Source organism: Falco punctatus (assembly GCF_963210335.1).
Source record: "Falco punctatus genome assembly, chromosome: 2".
NCBI classification, from domain to species: domain Eukaryota; kingdom Metazoa; phylum Chordata; class Aves; order Falconiformes; family Falconidae; genus Falco; species Falco punctatus.
The window spans coordinates 64,513,346-64,539,098 of NC_137581.1; the positions used below are offsets into that span (position 1 = coordinate 64,513,346).

General features: G+C 39.9%; 1 protein-coding gene across 1 annotated transcript in view; it reads right to left on the reverse strand.

The window, feature by feature from the left end:
- The window catches only part of TUBGCP3 (tubulin gamma complex component 3), a 58,000-nt gene extending 39,580 nt beyond the window's left edge, over positions 1–18,420 (reverse strand). Inside the window, exons 1-4 of the mRNA XM_080376054.1 lie at positions 17,819–18,420; positions 5,456–5,563; positions 3,593–3,660; positions 205–282 (exon numbers count right to left, since the gene is read on the reverse strand). Coding sequence (XP_080232180.1) covers positions 205–282; positions 3,593–3,660; positions 5,456–5,563; positions 17,819–17,894 — 330 coding nt within the window. The 5' untranslated portion in view covers positions 17,895–18,420. The remainder of the gene's footprint in view (positions 1–204; positions 283–3,592; positions 3,661–5,455; positions 5,564–17,818) is intronic.
- Between the last annotated feature and the right edge of the window lie 7,333 nt (positions 18,421–25,753).

Sequence of the window (25,753 nt, forward strand, 5' to 3'; positions counted from 1 at the left end):
GTATTTATATATTTACTTAGGATAAAAAAAATACACAGAAAAAAATTGCACATTCTTGTGTCAAGTGTGTTCTTCCTTTCAGCCTCACACAAACACCACAAGCACAACCTGAAGCGTTGGTTGTGTCTGGATAGTGATTCTTAATGACGTCTAAAATAGACACATTTACTGTTTCTCAGAAGTAATGAAGGTCTCCTTACCCACCTTGTTAGACTGCTTACGTGGATCTTCACTAAGGCTAAGCAGGAGGTAGAGAATTGACCATTTGTTTTTCAAAATGCCCTTTAAAAAACAGATGAAGACAAACAAAAATGACTTTGTTTTCACTCTTGGTAATAATGGATTTTTATTTTTAAGATTATCCAGCCTAATAAAATGTACCCATATAAGTAAACTGGGAATGTGCAATGCAGCCTCTGTATTGCTAATCTTATGAATTTTCTCCACTGTTTTCAAATCACAAACTCTCATCTGCTCAGAGATGAGCAAGTACACGCAATTTAAAATCCATAGCTACTCAGAAAAAGGTTTATACAGAGTTGCAATTTTACCAGCATTCCCACACACTCTCACTATTTAAAACATCTCAGATGCTGATGCTACTCAGATGCAGTTGCTACTTTAACACAAAGGCAAAGAAGGAAAACTCTTGGTACAATTTTAAGCGAAGAACTGTCTTTTCTCCACTTTCCCTTTCACTCTCCTTTATAGGAAGGCTTCAGAAGTTTGTTTCCATCTCTAATTACTTTAAATGTCATTTAAGAAAGCTACCAAAATTTTCACAGCTTGAGATAGATACAGTTAACACAAAACTTGAGGAATATTCAAGATAGTCTTTAGCAAACAACCAGACAGATACATACAGACTGTTGGAATAACACTCTCAGCAGCTTTAGATTTCAGCAGAAAGCTTACCAGCAGAAGACAGAACAAGGCTAAAGCCCAAGCTACAAAAAGAACACTTTGACGAGTTACAGCAAATATTAAAATGTCTTAAATACACATACGTTTGTAGATCTGTTACTCTGTAGTTCTGTGATACTAACACTTGCACTTGTATTGACCAGGAACGTAGAACCTTGTAATGGACATTAAGGAGTGGACTACGTCAAAGAAACTCAAACATGTTCCCTCACAATACTGATCAGGCTACGGTCTGGAATACTAAGCAATGTTGAATAGAAAGGAAACTTTAGTCATACCAAGATTCAACAAAGATTCCATCCCTTACGAAGCAATGTAACTCAGTGCTATCAGTCTTGCAAGAAGCACTTTCAAGGTAATTTTGAAATTCTTTTTTAAACACACTTCCATTCTCATCTTTTCCTATTTTTCCTGTTTCTTTGCAAATTATGCAATTTGTGTGTATATATTACACAGCCCAAGAACTCTGGCCACAGAACATTTCATTTTTCAGAACCAGAGCCCACTAACCAAACTTACCAAAGCTCTGTATGGTTACGTAAGATTAAGAAGAGACATTCTATATGATTATGTAGAGCAGAAGCGTATTAACTCCTGCTTTGATTTCAATAACAAGCAAAAAGTAGAGGTATTGCATCTGTCGCAAACAGCTAGTCCAGCAACACATTAACGACTGGTGAAGAAGCAGCAGCAATGTTACTGCTCTTCTACTGGCCAGGATAGACTAATCTTAAGTGCCTCAAGAAGCACAGTTTGCTCAACTGGCAAGCTGCCACTGAAACAGGCACTGACCTCCTTTTCTTTTTAGAGTAATGGATGAAACAAAGTTACAACAGATTCACACAAGCTTTTTTCTTTCTCCGAGCTGCTTTCAAAAGAATTGCTGGAGGAAGAAAAAGCCTTATTGATTCAGAAAATGCATGCTCCTTCTGTGCCCTTTTCCTAAGCTCATGGGAAAAAGAAATTACTGTCCACCATTAGTAATAAATCCAACAGCAGACTGCACAATAATTGCACAGTGATTTTTAAGGAAGGCAGTATTCAGATGATACCATTTCATGTACGCAAGATGCTAGCACAATAAAAAAAAAAAAAAGAAGGTTAAGAGAACCTCAAACATTTGAGGAGGCAGCAAAATATGAGATACATGTACACTTGTATTACATTCGGAAGAACAACCAAACTGACGAACACAGACAAGGCATTTTGTTTCAAAGTTTACAGCCATTATGTTCTGCAGCTATATTGCTGGCCAAATGCAACAGTATGGCAACATAGCACATAAGCTACAAAAACAAGTTAAAGAAAATCTGTATTAAAAAAGCAAGATCACATAGTGCAATACACATAAGAAGAGGTGAAAACCAAAGGCTGATGTCATCTGAACAGGTGTCTGCAAACGAATTATACTTGCTTCACTATACAAACCAATGTAAATAATACACAAACCCACAGGATAAGGAAATCAGGAAGGGTTAAACAGTCACTTTAGCCATGCACTAACAAACTAATGCATAAAGTTAAGTATGGATGAGCAGAACTGAGTTCTGACTAATCATACTCTCCACAGCATCAATTTTCTGTAATCTTAAAATCTTAGTATTATCCTGTAAAACTCAGCTATAATCAATATGCAAATTACTGAATAAAGAGCAGAAGAACAGAGAAAAATATTTCTCCTAAATACAAAGAGCAAAACAAGGACAATTTTTTCTGTTATACAGAAAACATCGTCTTTTACATTAACTGATTTTTGTTGTCAAAATTTAGGTATGTGCAAGTGACAACTGGAAATCTTATTTTATTACTGCCCACCATATTCTGCTTTGCTAAATACTCAATTTTATGGAGAATTCAGGACAGATTAGCAGCAGTTGGTTTTCACCTACTCAGCTGAATTTCTAAACTTGCAACCTTCCTCCCTTTCACCTGATCCATCTTCCTGCAGTGTGGGCTTGCTATACACCAACATCTTTTGTCAGAATATCAACATGTAGTATTCTTTGGTGTTAGTAGAACCAAAGTCAGCAAACCCTTAACCTTCAACATCAAAGACTAGGAGCACTTAAAAATTCAGAAGTATGAGGACTGTTTGAACGCTAGATTAATAAAATCTGTATACTTGCAAAGCATTGCTGTAAAATAAATGACAATGAGAAAATTCATCAGGTTTACATATAAAATTACTACTTCTATTTTTAGACAGTTCCTTCCTTCATATGACACCCCTTCACATGTAACTGGACTCAAATTAAATATGCACTTTTTATTCTCTTCTGATTTACAATTAAATTCAAAATAATTTTTAGTTAATAGCAAACAGCTCATAGTAAAAAAAACAAACGTAACTTGTAAATGTATTCACAAAAATTACAAAACTGTTGAGGTTGGAAGGCACCTCTGAAGCCACTGAAGACAGTCTAATCCAACCCCTCTGCTCACAGGAGGGTCATCTGCAGCAGCTTGCCCATGACTTTGTCCAGTCAGGTTTTGACTGTTTCCAAGGATGGAGACTCAACTTTCCTGGGCAACCTGTTCCAGTATTTAACCATCCCCTCAGTAAAAATATTCTTAATGATGCGAGCACTCTCCAAAACAACTCTATAATGTCAGAAGGATGCATATGTGTGCTTTCAGTTTCTTTACTCTTACAAATTTATTACACTACCTGTGAACTGAGTTTTCTGTAGAGTTCTGAAAACAAAGCAGCATCTGCTTCCCTTCTTTGTCGCACAACTGAAAAAAAAATTAAAAATTTGAAAGTAGTACTCATGTCAGAAATTATGTATTTTTAGTAAACTGGAAAATGTACCCAAGAAAGCTTAATGATGCTTAACTGTTTCTGATGCCTAACTCTATTTACCCATACAGTTTTGCCTGTTTTCATGTTATCTGCTTCCAGCAAATTCTTGCATCAGAACTACTGCAACGTAAGGACCTGGTTTTATTAAAGCAATCAAAATATACATTCTAAATAAGTGCCCTTTTAAAGTCTAGTCTGTCATTCTGTAGGTTTAAGGAATTAAAACATAACTCAAATCAGGGTTAAAGAATGCTAAAGAGCCCTTCAAAAAACTAAGTGTAATTGTTCCTATTTTAGGCAACAAAAGCAAGAAACAAAAGTAGTAATGCCACTTGCTCGAAGTCAAGCAGAATTCCAAGGTCACAACTTTTATATATTAAGAAAACGAAGTTTCAATCACTGCAAGTTATATAACAGAAGTCTTTACTCAGAGGAAAAACATCTTCAAGCTTTAAGATGTCTTCAGAAAAGCCATGTTAAAAAAAGATAAAACAGAAACATCTGAAGAAACCTTTGCAATAATAAAAAAATGCTGTTAAATGTTAGAAATACTAATTAGCATAAAAAGCCACTGCTAAGTACACTTTGCCAAATAAGTCACTTCCTGCACGGTAACTCCAAAATAAATGTAAAGTTAGAAGGATATAGCCAGTCAGTTGTTACATGACCACTAACATCAGCCTAGGGGCTGAAGTTGGGGAGAAGGAAGATGAGGGAGTTAGCCCTCTTCAGAACTCCTGGCAATATATACTGTGCTGTCTAGTACTAGCCAAAGCATGTAGAAAGTCATCATGCAGAAAGTGTATACTGTAGATTCCAGTGCTTTGGAGTTGCATCTAGAGAAATTCTGATGGGCTGATTTGCCTGTCAGCAATCCATGGAAGCCCTGTGCTAGCAAAGAATACACCTGTACTTTAAAACAGTTACAACCCCTGACTTCAGTTACCCTAATTCAATCTCCCTGACCAAATAGTCAAAGCTCAAATACAAAGCTTTGATATAATTAGCGTATTTCAAGTAATTGCTTCTGGACAGTCTACTGTAGAGCAAATAATTGCTGAAAGCAGTATCTGGCTTTTCAGGAAGAATGCATCACATCTCCATTGGATTCATATGGTGCAACACTTGACTCAGAGCAGCATAGAGCACAATGGAATCTAACTGGAACAAAACTTACACTGTCACAGACTAACATATTGATTTTGACAAGGTGGTTGCAGAAAACTTGTAGAGAAACTGAAGGCAAGAAATACCAGGTAAGTCACATAAACAACTCCATCAATTCCCAGGATATTCATTCAGCAAGTCACACAGGTGTTCCTGAAGTTAACTGTGCCAAACTGACATATTTCTGAAGTGCTTATCACAAATATATCAGGCTTCTGAAAAGAATTCATAAAGTCTGAGTACTATTAAAGTGAAAGGAAGGCAGTATTAATTGTTCTTTATGGTCATGGTGGCTAAGATACAAAGTGAATTGTAGCAAGGGAAGTCTAAGATGAGCATTCAGAAAAATCTGAGCTGTGAATACAAATAGCCACTCAGGAACACTCACTAGGGAATTAAAGGAATGTCCACTGTGAGATTTTCAGGGAGTGAGCATTAATAACAGATTAGATAACTATCTGTGAGGCAGAATTGTCCCATTTTCAGAGGAATAAACTAATCAAATAACTTCCTAAAGAACTTCCATTCCTATTTCTAAGGAAGAAGCAAAGATGCACTTACGTTCTTTCTTTATTTTCTCCACTACAAGAAATTCATCCCGTTCAACAGTAGGAGCAAAGTTGCTTCCAATAACTCTCACCGCATACTGAAACTGTTGGGCTGCATCAGCTGAAAGACAAAAGGAAAACCCTCTCAGTTAAGCAGAGTGTTACAGTTCTATTCAAATAAGTTTTGTTAAAAAGTTAAGACATGAGATTACATTGCTATGGCTGAATCTGGTGTAAACGTACCTGGCTTAGGTCAGATAATGTTCTACTATAATGCTTAGACATACTTCTAACCAGAGGGCTGTAAAATCCAATTTACCCCAAAGCTATACTTCAAACACACTTACCTGTATACACTCTGCAAAATAACTGCACCTAAATTTGCAAATAAGTCTTTCCTGTTCTGTGCTGACAGAAGACAGTTAGGCCTACCCAGTTAGCAGAGAGCACTAGCACACTTCAATGGGCTCTGCCCTTCCCCACAGACCAAAAAGCTGGCACAGTCACAGAATTCAGCTCTCACATAAGAAAGTGTGCCTGGTGTGTATTTTTCCTAACAGGCACCCAAACTGGATTATCCTACCTATGGATCTTTACTCAGATATCCACAACAGTGGTTTTACCAGTTTGCATGTAGTTTTTAGGTTTTGGTTTTCGAACAGTTTGTATGGTTTCACCACTTAGGTACAAAGCTAGCTCAGAGATAGAAGCATCTTATCCCAGCACATAATGTAGATACTAATGTAGAGGTTGTGAGCCAGTGACCTCCCTCCACTGCTCCTTCCTCATGCAGTAATTCCATTTTTAATATTGTTGCTGAACAGTACTGTTTTAGTGCAAGTATCTCTGCTTCCTGGTAAGATTAAGTCTGGTAACGCTGAGATAGGGCCAGAGTATTAATGTCTCTAGAGCCTAGTCACGTTCCCATTTATCAACCTGAAAAATCAATCAAATGATAACCCTACAGATGTGTCAAGCGTCCTTACAAAATGTCAGATAAATTTCTACTCCTCATACAGGAATAATTGTAATAACATGAGGGGAAAGATACTTAAGAAAAAGTAAGTGTAAATGTATTGCGTCAGCTACTTGAATCCTTACACATCCTGACTTCAGGGAAAAACAATCTAAGCAATTCTGCATATTAAGTCTATTTTGCATGTAACAGTTAAGCGTGCAAATCCATCAGACTCCTCACGTGTTTTATTTAGTCAGTTAAGCAGTCAACTTTCAGCGAAAATTATTAAGTAATGCAGCAATGATTCAGCTGAGGGGAAAAAAAAAAAGGATGCTGGCCTGCACAAATAAGCAGAAAAGGAACAGGAGAATGGAACAGGGTAAAAGTCCACTAGAAGCAGAAATACTTTAAGCATTGAATCATCTCTTAAATTAACTGATATTTACAATTGAAAAAAATTACCTGGGAGATACTAAGAGTAAATGCAGGAAAGTCTCCAGAAATGTACGGAAAGGAGAAATTTGAAATCAGAATGTGCTACATTCTTTCTGAATGCCCATTTTTTACCGTGATATAAACGCCACCCACTGGACCTAATCTACTATAATACAACTGTAGACAGCGAACACTAACCAGTTCACACAAAGCAGTACTGCGCACACAATCAAGAAGAAAAATCTGCTCAGACATAATCATTATTATTTAACAGTATTTTACAACATTGGTCTACAAAAAGAGCAAGGCTATCATTCTGGTTTCAGAGAAGAGAACGCCAATATCCAGACTACTGTAAGGTCACAAACCTGCATGACTCCCAGAAATAACAGTTCTACTGTTAGACTAAGCAACCTTCTATTTGCAATAAGGACTTGAAAATACAAATATGAAATAATTTAACAGTTTGGCTATTGATAGCTTAAACTGAACTGATGAACTAGGTGGGAAGAGTTAAGTATGAGGAAGTGTTTCTCAGCATAATGTCTGTCATTACATAACAACTAAAGATGTCCAAAAGTATTCTGCAAGGCGCATTAAAGTCAAATACTAGCACTAAGTTATCCCAGACAACAGCAAGAGTTTTGTCCTGTGTTAATTCCTCAACTGTGTACCTAGCAGCAATTAGGCAAGAGCTAGGCTTTTCTAGTAATTCTTACTTATTTTTGGCATGTTGTTATAGTGACTTAATGTGGGCTACTAATTAAAAATAAAATCGCCAAGAGTTCCAGGTTAAGCACTTAGGATGAACTAAAGTCAGGAGAAGGATCAAGGTTAGATACCAAAATACTTCATCAGTTATAAAATGTATCAGGATTAAATAATGGACTCTCTCACTGATTATCCGCTAAAAAGCAGGAGAGAATGGATCTCCAGTAAACTAGTTTAATACAAGTTATAAAAAAAAAATAAAAAGCAACCAAAAAACCATAAGTAGATGTCGCCTTAAAACAAAACGCCAAAATAACAAACATGCAGACAGACACACACCCCAACCATGACAGAGCCACAAGAACTTCCCCCTACGGTTCCTCCTCACTCATTAGATGCATTAGTCTCCCTTTCTAAGGAAAATAATATTCTGATATTAACTTCTATGTCTACCTGCATCACTCTGTCCCTTAGGGATTGCCTTTCGACTTTTTTTTTTTTTTTAAACTGAACTGATAGAGGTCTCAGGGATATCAAGTTAAACAGATTTCACAGAACCTGGGGATGGACAGAACAAACATCCGAATAACTCTCCCTGGGGGAAAGATTTCAGAAAAAAATCTGTGGTTAGTTATTCCCTCTCACCTGCCTGCACAGAATTAGCAGTATCAGGATATTGCCTCCTGCCTGGACTGTAGTCAGAGAGCACCAAACAACAGAGACCCACAGGATAAGGGAAGAGGCATTTCTGAAGCGTGACAGGGAATGAAAGTACAAGCCGGCAGTATTGCAGCTGAGGAATGCAAGGGGTTTACTGAAGAGAAGACTTGCAAAAAAATTCACAGGAAATAAAGGGATATTTAACTTTACTGAATGAACTTGTTTCCTATACATTTATGATCTTGCAGCGTATCACAGTATGTTTATCTTAATAAGAATGTTCAGTAAGAAAATCTGTAGCCGATCTAAAAAAAACTCTGCTATGTTGCTATGTCTGGACAATTGAGCATTATTCATTCAGCTGCTTCTGCCAATTTTTCAGTATATGCTATGATTTATACTGTGATTATCAGTAAGCTTAATGTTTGCAGAAAAATTTTAAAATCAGAGCATTACATTTTATTTATTTACATTGAACGACAATGCACAGTTTTTCCATGTAAGCAATGCTGTATTTACTATGTTTATTCATTTTTTTGAAAACTCTTTGGTTTCTGAACAAAATGTTTCATAACAGCATTTCAAAAAGATTTAAGTGCTTGTTTCCTCTCTGTTCTTCCCTGTGGTTTTGGGAGTTGTCCTGGTTTCGGCTGGGGTAGAGTTAATTTTCTTCCTAGTAGCTGGCACAGTGCTGTGTTTTAGATCTAGGATGAGAAAAAATAATGTTGATAACACACTGATATTTCAGTTGTTGCTGAGCAGCGTTTACACTAAGTCAAGGACTTTGTAGCTTCTCACACCACCCCACCAGTGAGTAGGCTGACGGCACAAAAAGCTGGGAAGACACACAGCCAGGACAGCTGACCCAAACTGGCCAAAGGACTATTCCATACCATATGGCATCAAGCTCCGTATATAAACTAGGGGGAAAGCTGAGCAGGGGCTACTGCTCAGGAACAAGCTTGGCATTGATCACTGGGTGGCGACCAATTGCACTGTGCACCACTTGTTTTGTATATTCTAATTCTTTTATCACCATCATTATTATTATTACCATTTTCCCTTCCTTTTCTGTCATATTAAACTGTCTCCCTCTCAACCTGCAAATTTTGCTTTTGTTTTCCCCAATTCCCTCCCCCATCTCACAGGGTGGGGTGGGGGTAAAGCACGAACAAGTGGCTGTGTGGTGCTTAGCTGCCTGCCAGGTTACACTACAACAGGGTTTACATTACATTCAAGTAAACCAAGATACAAATGATGAGAACTCAAGTGGGTTTACTGTCTTTAGTTACCTGGTGAAGCAACTACAAAATCCAGCAAAGATGTGTACAAAGTCTCTAGGGTCTCTCTGGAATTTCCTTGTCCCAAAGAATTCACCCAGAAAGATGGCTATACATTGCCACAAGTTTAGTAGGGTTTTTTTTGATGATGTTGGAGTAGGGATTTACCTCAAAATAACAGAAGAAAATCATGGACTTTGCCATTTGTGTGTGTGGTGAAAATTTATTAAATTGACTATTGTTTATGAAAAGCCTTTGTCTTTAATTAGGGATTGCTTAACTCTGACAGTGAGCTCAGGGAGCTCAAGGACAACTTTAATGAGCAGGTGGGTTTTCTTGAGCCCCCTGAACAAGCAAGATATGAGCGGGAACATCCAGACAATAAATACTGTGTGTAACTATGGCATGGCAGTAACTCCACCACGCCCAGGCATCTGGCAACATCCCTGGCATGTGTGAACTTATGCATCATGAGATAGCACATTCCTGTACTTAACCTAAACTTAAAAGTTTGCACACACTCACTTTATACTGACTATAAAGGTAGGCAAGCTCCAGGACCGGGCCAGAAGCCTCACCTGAGGGTGGATGCACTGCATAGAAATTTTCCCAGTTACTTAGAGACTGCTAGTGCTGGCTGCAACAGGGCTTCCCAGCCGAAGTGTGGGCCTGGACAGTGTTCAGGTGGTCATTGGTGATGTATCCTTTCCTTACTCTCTGTTAATGCGTTGCAGAAACGATCTGATGCTTCACTCCTATTGCTCTGTTATCCTGTTGTGTGTAATAACTAGTACTGTTTCCTTTTATCATATTGCATGCCATTTTTCCTTTATAGTGTAATATAATAAACTGCATTTATTCTTATATTTGATTTGGAATTATTTTTGCTTGATATACAGTCAATCAGCACAATAGTGTGTTTTCCAATCTGCCTCTGATACTGAAGGGTACCTACGCTTCTAGTTCTTTGGTAGAAGGGAATATTGGTGGCAAGACCAAGAGACAAAGAAATACATGTGAAAATTTCTGGACAAAAACCTTCAAGACTTACATTTAAGTCTTGATCTAATAAAAAACCCACAAGAGATACATTATTAATAGTAAGCAGCAGGGTTTTTTTTCCTGTAACAGGGAAGTTTTAAGAAAGATATATACCCTTCTATAATAACCTTTTATTTCAACACCAACCATAGCAAGACTAGTGAAAGTATAGAAACTTATAGCCCTAACAAGGCATCTGAGAAAGATCTCTAGCTGAAAGACTACAATTCCATCCAAAAAATTATGATTAAACTTGTTATATTACTAACAGTATGCAACAAAGTTATCTGCTCTTTATACATACAGATTTGCACTGGTGATTCAATAACATCGTACCAAGACTGCTTTTATAATATGTTTTATTCAGATTTTCATGTTTTATTCATGTCAACTCCAGCTTCTCTTTTACAAAGAAAACTCCCTGCTGTGGGAGTTTCTTCAGCAAATCATTTCTTATGAGCCTGTAAAATAACTTAAGTACCTAAAGTGATTAAACATAACTTAATACGGGTATCTGTCAATAAAATAAAGATTCACATAGTTTATAACTAATAGACACATTTAATTGCTTCCCTCCTCAATCATTCTGACAGCAGACAGGCTTAAAAAACACTTCTATGTATGTGCACATCCTTCTTCATCAAAAAATGATTATGGCATGACTGTTACATAACAGCAAGTTCAACATAGTCAATTGATGCAGCTGTTTGTGGGGTAAAGGAGGAAAACCAAACACTGATCACAACTCATTTTCCAGAGGTCTGATCAGAGCAGTGAATGCAGATAAGAGATGGCCGCTCCCCCACAGATTATCTCTCTTAAGTAATACACACAGACACATACAATTAATGATACCAAGTGGCCATACAGCTGAACAAAGAAACAGGACTTGTGACTACCAAAACAAAAAATAAAAAAAAGTTTTTTAAACCCTTTCCTTTGAGCAGAGCAATACTTTACCTAGCCATTGAAAGTGTCCTACAAACAATGCAGTATTAAAACTGAACTACTCAAAAGGAAGATAACAGCATTTTAAAGCTGCAGCAAATACAAGCGTAGCACATGGAAAAAAATATAAAAGCAGTGCACAGGAAGAATATGGTTGTAAAGAAAGGACACGAAGGACAAAAGAAAGTTTAAAGGAAAAGTTCAAGAGACAGAGACACAACTAGCCAATACACTTTCAAGAAGCCAGTATTTCAGAGCAAATGCTGAAATTCAGCAAGTCTTTTGCTAAAAAAAAAAAAGCTTCTAATATTACCTATAATTTTGTGAAGTTAATGTCAGTTCACTGCCTAGTCTCATATATTTCTTCTAACACTGTTGGCTATGGGGGGGAGGTCCTGAAAACCTAAGCAGCAATTAAAACAGTGTTTCCAAACATTTATGTACCATGATTGTGAGAACCCTTGTTTCCTGGAAAGATGACATTTGGTTATTTTAGTTTGCTTGTAAGCATAATTTCCAAACTACAGGATAATCCTAAAGAAAGCTTAGCTAAGCCAAACAGTAACCACTTTCTTGAAAGGCTTCAGATTAGCAAATGCTCTTCACTGTCTCATCTTCCAGTCAGCTGTTTGTCACCCTAGACAACAGTTTTGCTTAAATGAAGATGCAAAACTATTGTAAAACAAGTACACTGTAAACTGCGTTCAGTGGCCTAGTAGTGGCACTGACCAACAACAGCTATTGCTGCAAACTACTCAGATACAGCTGCTGCCATCTAGACAACATGCCTAAGAAAAAAACCCAAAATTCCTTTCCTGTAACAAAGTGTTTGCTAAATAGCTAATGTATTACTGTTGTAAAACTAAGCCTGGATGGAGAGCTGTAAGACTTGATAACCTTCTCACATATACAATGAACAGATACTGTGTTTGTCAACACAGTAATGCTGCCCTATCTTCTCTCTTCTAACTATATCAGAAGTTCAACATCAGTATGAATTATTACCCAGAAAAAAAAGCAATTGCATTAATATGATGTCATATACTGATAAACTAAAACATTGGTCTGGAATGCCATTAGTGTTACTATTTTGTTCTTGAAGAGAATCTATGCACACTGTAAGCAAAACTGCTTCTTCCTATAGAAAACATTGAGAAGTGCAATTTTAGGACCAGCCCAGTTTTGAAGCACTCCTGAAAATGTTTAATTTTGTATCAGTCTTCTGCTTTAGTCAACTATCTTAAATTTCTCTGATGTAAGTTTATTTCTTTTAGAAGGAAAACGTAACAGCAAAGAAGTATAAAATGTAAAGATATTCTATTCAGGCAAGTTTTTATGTGAAGCATTTAAATTTATTCTTAATTAACCACCCTTCCAGTCTCCACACTCCTCTCCCACAAAGGAAAAGAACCCAAACAAAACAACAAACCCACAAAATAAAGCCCAAACCACACACACGCTTCCATGTCTTTCCTTAGGTAGGAACCGTCCACAAACTTGGAAGCACAGCACAAGAAACATATTTATTCTTTAATTCTGTTAATTTTTCTGGCCTTTATTGTGTTGTCATTGAATAACTTGAGCAATGTCCCACTCAACGATCAGCAGCAATTTGGTCACACAATCTTCTCAAAACTTTCCCTCACTGAATTTTTGCCTAACTTGCCAACTTGTATTTGCTTCTGTTATTAGCATTGGTAAAAAAATCCTCCAAACCACCTTTTGAATGAACTCTATGCTTTGCCCCCACCATGAAATTTTAACATCTACTCCAATAATTCAGGGCGTAAAAGGCCCAAAACAAACAGCAACCTCAAACCCACCACTGACATTACAGAGATTAAATTAAGGCCATAGTACGGACTTGAGGTGGTAAACTCCGCTCAGAAGACTGAAATACTACCTTCTAGGGAATACATACCTCCAGAAGTACTTTGGCACACAAAAATCTTTCTAGGACTCAAAATCAAATAGATGTAGCTTGAATATTTACAGCAATACCACTTTATTCCATTGGAGGCACTGAGAGTTCTTAAAACTGAAGAGCTTGTATGGCAGTCTACAAAGTCTCTGACGAAGAATACCAGGAGGTTTGTGAAAGGCAGCTACGAACAAGAAGCTTTTTGTCAGAAGGATTAAATTCACTGTCCACAGACAGACATGCAACCCTGTATAACTGCTGGAGTCCACAAATAAGGGGTGGCCGGGGGGAATCATAGAAATTAATGCACAGGCAGTCAAGCTCTCCGCAAGATCAGATATTAAGTGTAAAAGTCAGGCAGATAGCCTGGATAAACACAGGAAGACTAATAACACAGACCTAGTACGCTAATTCATACACACTGCGAGGACACGAGGAAGAAAGAGGTCAGCAACAGCTCCCACTGCACCACACAGAGACCCTCGATTAACTGAAGTGGGTGACTGCAGACACAATGCCATGGGAAGCTAGCTGTAAGCCCTTACTTGAGAGCTGACTAAAGCACAGGAGCAGACAGCTTTCAAACCTTAGGACTGCCAAAAAAAAAAAAAAGTTTGATGTAGATTTTATTATTTTTTTTTATTTTAAATAGAGTTCTTCCATGTAACTCAGCAGACCTTGTAATGAATTTCTCAGAGGCAGAGCTGTCTGCAAAAACCACAGTAACTAGACCTACCTAGATGACTGATTTTGGAAACAAAGCCAGCCATCTACTTACTGGATGGTTTAAAAAAAGGGGGAAGAGAGAGAGGATAACTCCACCACTGGGAGCTTCTGCAGTCACATTCTGTAACACAAATTCAATTCAACATAAATCTTTAACAAGTGGGGAATGTAGAGGCCTTCTAAGGCCATCACAGGCAGAAGCAAAAAAAACCTTGATGGAGCCTGTTGTCTGCTGCATTTACAGAGGACTTCAGGCATGGGATTGCAGGATATAGACAGGGATGCAGAGTAAAACCACTCAACCAAGATTAGCTGTAAATGCACTATTACAATACAGACATTATATAAACAGAATCCTTCAGCTCCTTCTGAAGCCATAGCTTCCTCACCAACGTAATAAAGCAGAAGCGCTGAGAAGAAACACAGCCAAGTAGAACAAACATTCTGAAGTACAAATTTGGGGAATGTAAAGGCAGGAAGATTCTCAAATCTCAACTCCTTTCTATTATTTACCCATTACATCAGTACCTTGTAATTTACCAGAGCACTTTTTCCAGCAACATATCAAAAGCTAGGATTTCAAGAAATTCACAGCAGGCTAACTGCAGACATGGTTAAAGGTAGCTGTTTGTACCTAGCTTCAGCTTCTTGTTACACTATTACTAGAAATTTCTCTAATAAATGTAAAGATCCCTTAAGCATCTAAGCTTTTTTTCCCTAAACTCTGCAGAATTAATTGAACATCATAAATTACTTAATGAAGGCTAAACTGGTAATACTTTTAAAGTCTGTCTCAAAGAAGTGAGGATGTATATACAAAGCAGCCTAACTTCATCAGTACACAGGGAGGTGAGAAGCGGCATATAGGCTACTAACCACACACAAACACCATACTCAAACACCCTGTGCTGAATGGAAATTAGAGTTACAAGCCTGGAAAACTGTTAAGATGCTAAACAACTTGTCTGCTGGTTTCCTGGCTACTTAGGGATACATGTGTCTACCTCAACACAGAGGATGCTGGTACTTACAGAATTTCCTTATTATTTGTTCTCTGGACACTGAAATGGGGAGGGAGAACCACCATACACACCTTTCATGACTGAAGTTTCTTCCAGAGACTTTTTGATTTATCAGTGTCTATGCACATCAAATCAATAGCTGAGCTGATGATAAACTAACACGTATACTACAGCTGACCATTTCAAGAGAAGTTTTACATTAGAAGGGTGAGCCTTCAGTGCTAGAGTCTGTCATAACACAGGAATAAAGAACAGGGTAAAGATGGCCTTCCTGTCACATGCATAAAAATACGGGTAATGGTAAATGTGGCAGACAACTCACACTTTTGTAAAAAGTTGATACTTCAAAGAACTCCTCAGATAACCCACAGTGAATCGACATAGTGGGCTACAGGTTGCACACAGTAGCTTACCATTATTTTGGGCAAAACTTCCCCCTTACATTAGTCACACACACAAGAGATTTGAAAAAGACTTAAGATCATCGAATTCCACCAATCAACAGAATGTTTCTGTGAAGGAGTCCCTACTCAACATTTCAGTGAAGACAAAGTTTCCAACCTCTTACCAACCCTTCCAAGCTTCTCAGATGAATCACAGAAACACTAAATGATTTGGGTCCAAAAGGACCTTCAAAGACCATCGGGTTCCAACCCCCCTGCCATGGGCAGGGACACCTTCCACTAGATCAGGTTCCTCAAAGCCCCATCCAGCCTGGCCTTCAGCACTACCAGGGATGGGGCATCTGCAGCTTCTCTGGACAACCTGTGCCAGGGTCTCACCACTCTCATTGTAAAAAAATTCTTCTTTATGTCCAAACCCATCCTCTCATTGCTCCTTGTCCTTTCACTTCAGACCTTGGTAAAAACTCTGCCATTCTTCTAAGTCCTCTTTAAGTACTGAAAGGCCATAATAAGGTCTCCCTGGAGCCTTCTCTTCTCCAGGCTGAACATCCCCAACTCTCTCAGCCTGTCTTCATGAGAGAGGTCTCCAGCCCTCTCATCACCTTCGTGGCCCTCCTCTGGACATGTCCTAGCAGGTCCATATCCTTCCTGTACTGAGGACCCCAGAGCCAAACACAAGTACTCCAGATGGGATCCAACGAAAGCAGAGTAAAGGGGGAGGCTCGCCTCCCTCAACCTGCTGGCCACACTTCTTTTTATGGAGCTCAGGATATGATTGGCTTTCTGGTCTGCAAGAGCACATTGCTAGCTCACATCCAATTTCTCATCCACCAGTATGCCCAAGTCCTCTGCAAAGCTGCTTTCAATCCACGCATCCCCCTCGTCTGTAATGATACTGGGGATTGCCCTGACACAGATGCAGGACCTCGTACTTGGCTTTGTTGAACTTCATGAGGTTCACATGGGCCCATTCCTCCAGTCTGTCAAGGTCTGTCTGCATAGCATCTCTTCCCTCAAGCACATCAGACACACCACTCAATTTGGCATCATCTGGAGAACTGCTGAAGGTGTACTCAATCCCACTGTGTGTCATTAATATTGACCAGCATCAGTCCCAATACAGACCCATGATGGACACCACTTGTTACTGGTCTCCATTTCAAAACTGACACATTGACTTCAACTCTGGATGTGGCCATCCTGGCAGTTCCTTATTCATCAAATAGTTCATCCATTAAACCAGTATCTTCCCAATTTAGAGACAAGGATGGTGTGTGAGACCACGAGGTCCTGTCTCCAATAGACAATAACAGAAGGTTAGAGAGAGAGAAGTATATCTGCACCTTGACATTCGTTTTCTAGACTTCCAAGATAGCAATAATTCACATATACGCCGTATTTTAGTCAGTTTGAACCCAGTTCTTTACAACAGATCAATACTCAAAATTACAAATTACTGTCATGGAAATACATAAAGGCATCCAGGAGTGACTTGTCAGAAGAAAGTGGCATGGAGAGAGAAACAAACACATAAGATACTTTAGAGCCACTAATAAGGAAGAAAGCCATCTCTCATACAAGAGAATAGATACAAAAAAAGCTATGGCGTGAATTTGTCTAGCGAGCAATGATTATAAACAGAGCAACTTAAAAAAGAGACTTAACAGAAGCACCTCTCCCTTTCCCCGCTCTCCAACTGCTTACTAAAACAGTCTTTGCCTTGACTGCAACAGACAGGAACTTATGCAAAGAGCTTCATTCATTCCCTCGCCGGAGGGCCACAGCAGCATCACGACGCAGAGGACCTGTAGCGGACCTGGCGGATGCCAATGCCCGCGGCGGGAGGCGGGGGGCTCGGAGCGCGTGCACACGGGCCACCTCCGGCCCCAGGCCGCCCGCCAGCGGAGCGCTCCGGGGGAGGAGAAGGAGGAGGGGGAGGACACGAAGGCGCCGCCAGCCCACCTCCCGCCACAGGGCTCCCCCGGCGCCCGCCCAGCCGCCCCGCCGCTCCGAGGCCCAGGGCGGGCGGCCCGGGCTGCCAGCCCCGCCCCCCCCCTCCGCCAGCCCCGCCGGGCGCCAGCACGCTGCCGGGCGCGGGGAACACCCTTGGCCGCCGGTCTGGCGGGGCCGGCACCGCTGCACCGGGCGGCGACAGAGCCCCCCCCGCCCCCCCCTGCCCGGGCTCGGACGCGCTCCTCGCCCCCTCCTGCCCCCCGTCCCCCGCTCGCGGGCTCCGGTCGGCGGGGAGAATGGCGGGAGAAGGCCGTTACCTTCGCTTTTGCCCAGGATGCGGCAGCAGAGGTTCTGCAGCAAAACGTTGGGAGATTTTTGGTCCGGAGTCGCCATCGCCGCCCGGGAGGCAGGAGGTGGAGGGGGCGAGGGTGGGGAGCGGGCGGCGGAGCCGAAGGCGCGGCGGGATGACAGAGGAAGGGAGGACAGGAAGCGCCCCCCGCTCAGCAGCGCAAAGACCCGGCAACACCTCCCGCCCCGGCCGCCGCCGGCCGCCGCCTCAGGGCGCCATTTTAACAGAACCGCCGAAAGCCGCAGCGGCGGCAGCCCAGCACCCACAATGCCCCTGCGCGCGGGGCGGCATCGGAGCGCGCCTCGGCGAACACGCTCCGCCGCGCCGCTGCCGCCCCCGCCTGGAGGTTCCGGGACAGGCGCCGCCCACCCCCGGCCGCCCCGTGAGGGGGCTGAGCTGCAGCCGAGCCTGCCACAGCCCGGGGAGGGGGCACCCGGGGAGCCAGGAATAGCCGGGCGTCCTGAGGCTATCCGGCGGTGGCCCGGCCTAGGCCACCGCTGCGAGGCCTGTGGTGCGCGCCAGCCCTGGCCAGGAATGTCCCCCAGATTCCAAGAAGTGGAAATAGAAAATTCCCATTCTGCAACAGCTTTGCATTTTTGGGAATGCCCTCTCACCCGTCCCTCAAAAACGCAGAGAGATCAGGCTCACTCACTTCTCCTGAGAGAAAAACAAGCCGTGGGGTGGCTGCACTGGCTGCAGTTCGCTGCCATGGGGAGTCGAGGCACCTGGGCAACTTTTCCACACAAAGAAGTTATGAACCAGTGCGGATCTGGAAAAATGTGTGAAGATCCTGGACCCACATCTTCCCTGCACCGCTTGGCCCTGTGGCGGCCTGGGCCTGCAGCTGGCTGGCTGAGCAGGCTGTGGGGGCAGCCCGTGGCGGGCCTAGGCATGCTCCGCATCCTGCTCCTCAGGCATGGCACCCCAACGCTGACACCGGCTTCCCAAGGGGTCTGTCTTCCATTTCTTTTATTCAGTAAATTTGCGCGGGGCCCAGCCCAAAATACATAATTGGGGAATAATTATTCTCCCTGCGCTGCTGGAGCCATGTCTAACCCACCCCTGCTCTGTCCCGTAAGAGGCGCTTTGAAACACTGTAGCAGCCAGGTGGGCTTGGCACACTGCTGGCTGTAAAGAAATATATTCCTGCTGTGCAACACACTCCTTTCTGGCAGCCCCTGTTGGCATCATTATCTTTGTGTAGCCATGATTTTGTGTGTATGCCTGCTGCGGACATACACATGCAAGCCTTTCATTATGGGAACATTATAGGTGTAAAAGATGGCTTATCGCTAGTGTTACTGGTAGAAACTAATCATGACAGCAAGCCAAGAACTGAAATTCATTGAGGATGTATGTTTTTCTGTTACTTCAAATACTGTAGTAGAACCATCATAGTCTCACCACTCACATTATAACTCTTCAAATCTTAGTGATAAGTTCTTTAGACTCTTTTGAGAAGTAAGGTAAAACCCAAAATTAACAAAGTTTTCAGAACTTTATCCCACATGAACAAGGAGGGGATGTAAGCTGCATCTCTCGTAGTTCTGAAGGAAAGATTTCAAAGATGGAAAGATTTCAAAGATGGTGTGACATTTTTTGTACGGAGCAGCAGAAGAACCTCTGTTCCATTCTCTGCCCGAGGCAAATGCAGTCGTTGTTCTACAAAGAGCTGGTGATTCACTGCTGCTGACTATCACTTCAGATTTAGATTCCATCATGGAAGGTGCTAATCTGTCAAGCAGCAAGTATGGTTGCTCACATGGGAAAAAGAACCTTTGGCAATAATTTCAGGAAGTGGCATTCCTTTACAAAATCTTTACATTCCAAGGGAATCCAGTCACTTACAAATATCCTGTTACTGCTTTTACGTGTATATTAATTCTTTCTAGTCATGCTGGTCATTTTACCTGTGGCAATTGTGTCACCATTCTGAAATCAGAACACATTAGGGAGTAGCACAATAAGAACATCTCATTAAAATGGGCTCACTCCTGTGCACCTGCAAGCAAAAGTACAATTACTAATCTAAGCTTTTCACCTTCAGCAAAACCACATCCTATGTTACGCTTCTGAAGTACTGCAATAGCCAACCATTCTGTTACATTACTGGGAATGTATTCTTTCATTTCTAGCTTCTTTTTCCTAAGGAAATGAACTTTATGCTCATTTATTCTGTGTGTCAGTGCCTCCTCATAACTGTTGGATCTCTTCACCAATTTTAAACAAATTAAACAGAGGGATAGAGTTCTTAAGGATATTAACTTAATGAAAATTTTATGGAATTCAATGGTGGAGAGTACTAAGGTCCAAGTTAATGCCCCCTTGAAAAGAAAGGTAAGAAGAACTTAGGTCTCCCTATTGTGTTTGCTATTGGCAAACCAGCTGATTGGTATGCACACCCTGGACAGCTAGGTATATACACCTAACTCTGAACCAGCTACAGTACTGGTATATTTGTATACTGTCTCTGTGGCTTCATATTGAAATATTTTGTCAGCTTAAAATCAGAAGAAGCTTTTCCTTTTTTTTCAATTACATCTTGCCCAGCCTGATAGATGGATGATGCAGGAACTGAAAGTGTAAGGGACAGAGAGGTCCGGAAATAATGTGGAAAGTAGTCAGAAAGAGGCAGGAGGGATGCAAATTGCCGGGAAATAGAGGAAACTAAGCTTCATTAGTTCTACTGCTGACAGACCTCCTTGCTTTTTTCTTGATGAAAATAATTAATCCTGGAATCCGATTTAGAAATGCTAATTCTGATAAGGCAGGTTGCTAGCATATGCAGTTTACTGTGGTTTTACCTACTCTAGTACAGCTGTAATCACTTAAATCAGCTTAAGATGTCCCCCAGCATTTTTATGGACATAAAGAATCATACCTAAATTTATTTAATTTTTTAAAAACGAGAAAGAAAAATAATCACCTTTTTTTTTCTTACTGTGTAGCTCTAAGCTGAGTTCACCGTGCTGCTTGGCCTCTGAGCATTGGACAATTAAAAAAAAGTAATTGGTGCTCAGAATTTTTGTAGTACAGAAAATACATCCATTAGCATAGTTAAATGCATGCTTTTAAAAGTATGACAGTGACTTACAAGGAATTCAGTTTACCCATAGAAGCTTAAAGAGACTTGTATTTAGAGCTCCTGCATAAAGAATGTATTTCTGATGGTAAATAGCTTTATGACAGAAAAACATACAAGATCCATCAGGAGATGGAAGCTGAAGCTTGCCAGAATAAGGCTTGAAAAAATTATGTTTTTAATTCAATAAGGGTATTCAATCAGGAGAGAGAGATATGTTTAAGAGCATGGCACTTTCTCCAGCTCGCAGACATTTAAAATCACCCTTCTGTATGGGCCTAGTGACCAGATACAAACTGACACAGAAATGACTGAATTGTGTTTGTGTTGTGCACAAGATTGGACTGGAGGGCATCGTAGTAGTTTTGGTCTTAAGCTTTCTAAAGCTAAGCAATAATGCTAAGAAAAGATTCTTACCCTTATGAAATACCTGAAGGTTGATTGCTCTGGTTTTCTTAACTCCTTTATGGTTATGTCTAGAGGGCACAATACCTTAGATAGCTATAGCTGTTGGTGGAACACACCAAAATCAGTAGAGCATCATGCTGACACCTCCAGCATTTCACTGTGCCAGACAGACCTTTTTTTGTGTCATATAACCAATGTCAAGAATTACAGTGGCTGGAGACAGCAGAGGATACTGCCTGTGCCTTACTTAGCATATGGCAGCCCTGGAGGAGCAGCAGCTGGGTCTCTTCTAGGTCCAGCACCATTTGACTTCTGTACCTGAGCATATATTTTCCACACAGGCAACCCTATAATGGCTTAAAGCCCTGCTATGCTGAGTCTGCAGTAGCAAATTATTAAAGGTGCCCACAGATCTAATTTTTGACAGGCCATATGTTTTAGGATGAGGTGCTGTGATGATGTCAGTTAGATGTTTTCCCTGTGCACAAGTAGGGCTCAGATGAAGAGAGACTTTGACCCAAACAGTTTAACCCTAAGTGCATTAGTTATGCGTTGCAGCCAACTTATTCTGACTTTCACAATATTAGTACCACCTCTCTGTTTCTTACTCTTCACTTAAGCTGTTTTTCTGTTGATTAAGGAGCCTGAAGTGTGTTCCATAATGCCATATACCTACAGAAAGTCCATTGAATTGGCATGTATATCAAAAAAGAAACCTGTGTTTTGAAATACTTAAGAGATGCCAGAAACCATGATTTAATAAGGGCAAAACTAAGGACATTTTCATTTTTTATTTTGGATTTTTTCCCCAGAATTTACAGTAAAATATCAATTTTAGATTAATAATACTAGCTATCCTATTAAACTGGAAGTAGTACTAATGTTTTGATTCTCAGAACACTTGTCTGTCTTCTGGTGGTGCCTCAACTATCTGATATATTTCATTTTTATCAGTCCAGTACTTCTTAGCCATAAACAGAATTCCTTTCCAATGTGAAGATGTACAGACGCACACACATTGAAGTCCACTCAGTATAAATGTTACTGGTCACAGAGAGGCCAAAAGCATTGTATATCTTTTTAATTAAAAGTATAGCTGCAGCCAGCAAACAGGTGTTCCAACAAGCTCAGTAAAACTACCTGACAGTTTCTAAGTTCCTGTGCTGCCCATAGTATTAGTCATGTTACATATATGGAGCTGCAGTAAAGAAATCACATCAAATCATTCTCTACCAGAAAGTGATTCGGTGAAAATATTTTACAAGAATGCTTCTATTTTGTCAAAATCCCCCCAAATGCTGTCAAAATATTTTTGAAAGTTAAAGCCACTTTGTGACAACTATTTGATTTTAAAAAGCAGAGCAATAGTTCTGGAACAGAGCCTGGAAAATGAAGCTCTGTAATAAATAAATTAAAAAAAATCTGATAAAACTGGGTTAATATTTCCAAATATATGTTTCATTTTGTGTACAACATCAGCTTTTCAGTAGGAGTTTTGACCATATCCATCTTCAGTATTTTAGAGCAAAGCTTTTGATCTTTCTCAGCCCTAGACAAAGGAGGAGGTGAAACTATCAAAATAAGACACTGAAAACAAAAATGGTATATGGTAGACCAATGAAAAAAGATGTACTAATGTATTTGTAAGGAGATTATTTCTATAAATGTGATAATATCACTAGGTAAAAGTAACCTATAAATATAGCATAAGTCAGTAAGGAAGCTTTACAAAGCATTGCAATACTGTGCAAGCAGAAATGACAAGGTAATTGAAGTTTTTGGATCAATATTTTTTTTTGGCAGTGTTTTAGCTAATTTCACTATAAAGCAGTAAGATCAGAGAGGGTGGGGTTTTTTTACATTTATTTATTTTATTAACCTTACTTTGTTGACTCATTTCCCCGGGTGCATATATCTCATGCCAACAGTAACTCACACCTGTGTGAGCTGAAAGCCTCAAGATCAAGGTCTGGGCTTTTTCTTATATCACAGGGCACAAGAGACAGCAACTAGTTGGCAAAGGAGGAGCCAATTTTTCCAATGCTTTCGTTTTAAATGTCAAAAATACTCATAAACTGATAAGCAAATACAATCTTGTGATTGTGTTTGAACTCTGTATTTAGGCAGTTTACTGACACTGTACTTTTCAAGAGGTCAGTCTGAAGATTTCAGTCTGTAATGCTTTTTAAAGTGTTTATTGATTTTTCTGCTCTCCTTTCAGTGTTTGAAGAGTTTCTGATACTTGTTTTTTCCTTTCCAGTGAACTAGTCAGGAAAATGATGAATCTAGCAATATCTCTAGCTGTGTTAAATGTATAGGGCAAAGAATGTTAAAAATAGAGCAAAACATTTTCATTTTCTTGCCTGCAGATTTGAGTATAGCAATTAGTCACTTTGTTACAATATGTACCATACTTCCAGACAAAAATTACTGTCAAGGTAACAATATCCCCTGCAGAATACATCTTGAGCTTCATCTTCCTACAAACACTGGAAGAAAACCTGCTATTCACTTTAGTGAGCCATTCATATTCATGAAACTGATCATCCGTCTCCTAAAGTCCACTTCATACCAGCCTGAGCTTTTTTCCATTACAATTCTTTAAAAGATTACTGACTTAATTCACAGTATTAGGAGGAGTGTGTGTATATTACTATGTATTTGTAAGGAAAGCCATAAACAAACTTCAATTCATAGCGTTCTTAAGAGAATAAGAACAATTCTTAGTGTTCCTACCTGCCACATTCTAGCCTGATGATTAATATCCTGTGTATCTAAATTAGTGAATATGGTATTTTTCTCTGCTTCCTGCATTAAAGTATTGCATCATTTTGCTATGCCTGGTTAAAAAGCTGCCACATTCTATTATGAGGTGCAATAAATTGGTCTAACGAAGTGACTTTTAAGGCCAGAATTTAAGGGATGTAGGAATATGTGTCCCCATAGCTGTTAAAACATTGGTAGCTTTTAGGCTTGTAAATGTCTTTGTGAATGCAAGCCTACGTTGCATGCTCCCAGATGCTCTGATTAGAGTATGCTATAGAATATCAAAGTACAGCTTATTATTACCACTGTCGATCTGGTAGCGATAGAGGGGCTATAGACAAAAAGAACAGCACTGGAGCTACAAATATGTACTGATTCTTAGGTGTGTGATTTAGCAGGGGAGCCACATTTGGTTCCCATCTGCAGGAAGGTTTCTTTGTCCTGCGGCAGGGTAGTTTTTCTGGAGGTAACTTCTTTTGTGTTATACTATTCCAAGATTTCTTAAATACAATAGCTGGTGGATTAGAAACTGATCTCATCTCAACACTTCCTCCCTCCTGAAAACCTGTGCTAGTTAAAAGCATATTAGGAGAGTCAGGCTCCCAGAGACAGACATAAATACATGAGAAATACAATCAGATAGTAACTGGAGCCTTTGAGAATGAGGTTTGTTGACTCTATTCCTTGGGTTTCCTCTGTGTGATTAGATCAGCTCTTAACTGAGAGCCTATGTAGACATATCCCATGTTTCCATTTATAATAACAGTCAGATAACACCTTCCATCTCAGGATGTCCATCCCTAGCCAAAACATTTTGGTATTCTCTGAAGCAGAAAAGGCTTAGAATCCTCATTTTATACAGAATAAAATATGGAAATGTAGACAGGTACAGATGAAGCATTTTGCCCAAGGTTATAAAGGAAATATCTGCCCAGCCCAGGAACATAACCCAGATATTCTCTTTTTCTTTTACTTTAACCACAGAATCATGTTTCCTTCCTACTTAGAATGCTTTCAGTGTTTTTAAATGCTGCAATTATCCTTTGACTGCTTTCTATTTAAAGATGGGGATATGTACTCAGCACATCTCTAGAAGGCACGCCAGCAGCATACATTTGGTATGAACAGATTGTTCAGGTTTCTAAACCTGAAAAAATAAGTCATTATTATCTTTCTAATGCTATAAGCATTTTAAAAGTTAGAAAACTCTTTTATCCTCAGTATAAGAAAAAATATTGAATGATACATTCCAAATAATTTAGGAAGAATAGTTTTTCTAGTGAAGATTGGAACTCACTGGGTTATGATTACAGTTATCACTATTGCTTTATGAAGGAGAGAGTATAATAACAATCTTTGTGTGAAAGTCTTCTAATAATCTTGTTTGGAAGTATTTTTTCTTCAGAATGTGTTGCTGGTAATCTGAAGAAATGAAATTTGCCTTCAGTTGTTTCTGATTTCTTACAGAACTGAGTAGGAAAGGTTATTTTCCTGCCTTATACAGACACTGTGAGACAACCAAATATGTGATCAAATAATCAGACAAAGAAGAGTCCAGTCCAGGATACTGTGCAGGTTCATTTCATTTCCCAGTCATTTCCTTTGTTGGACAGAAACCAGATAGAACTGTTTATCAAATAGTTAAGA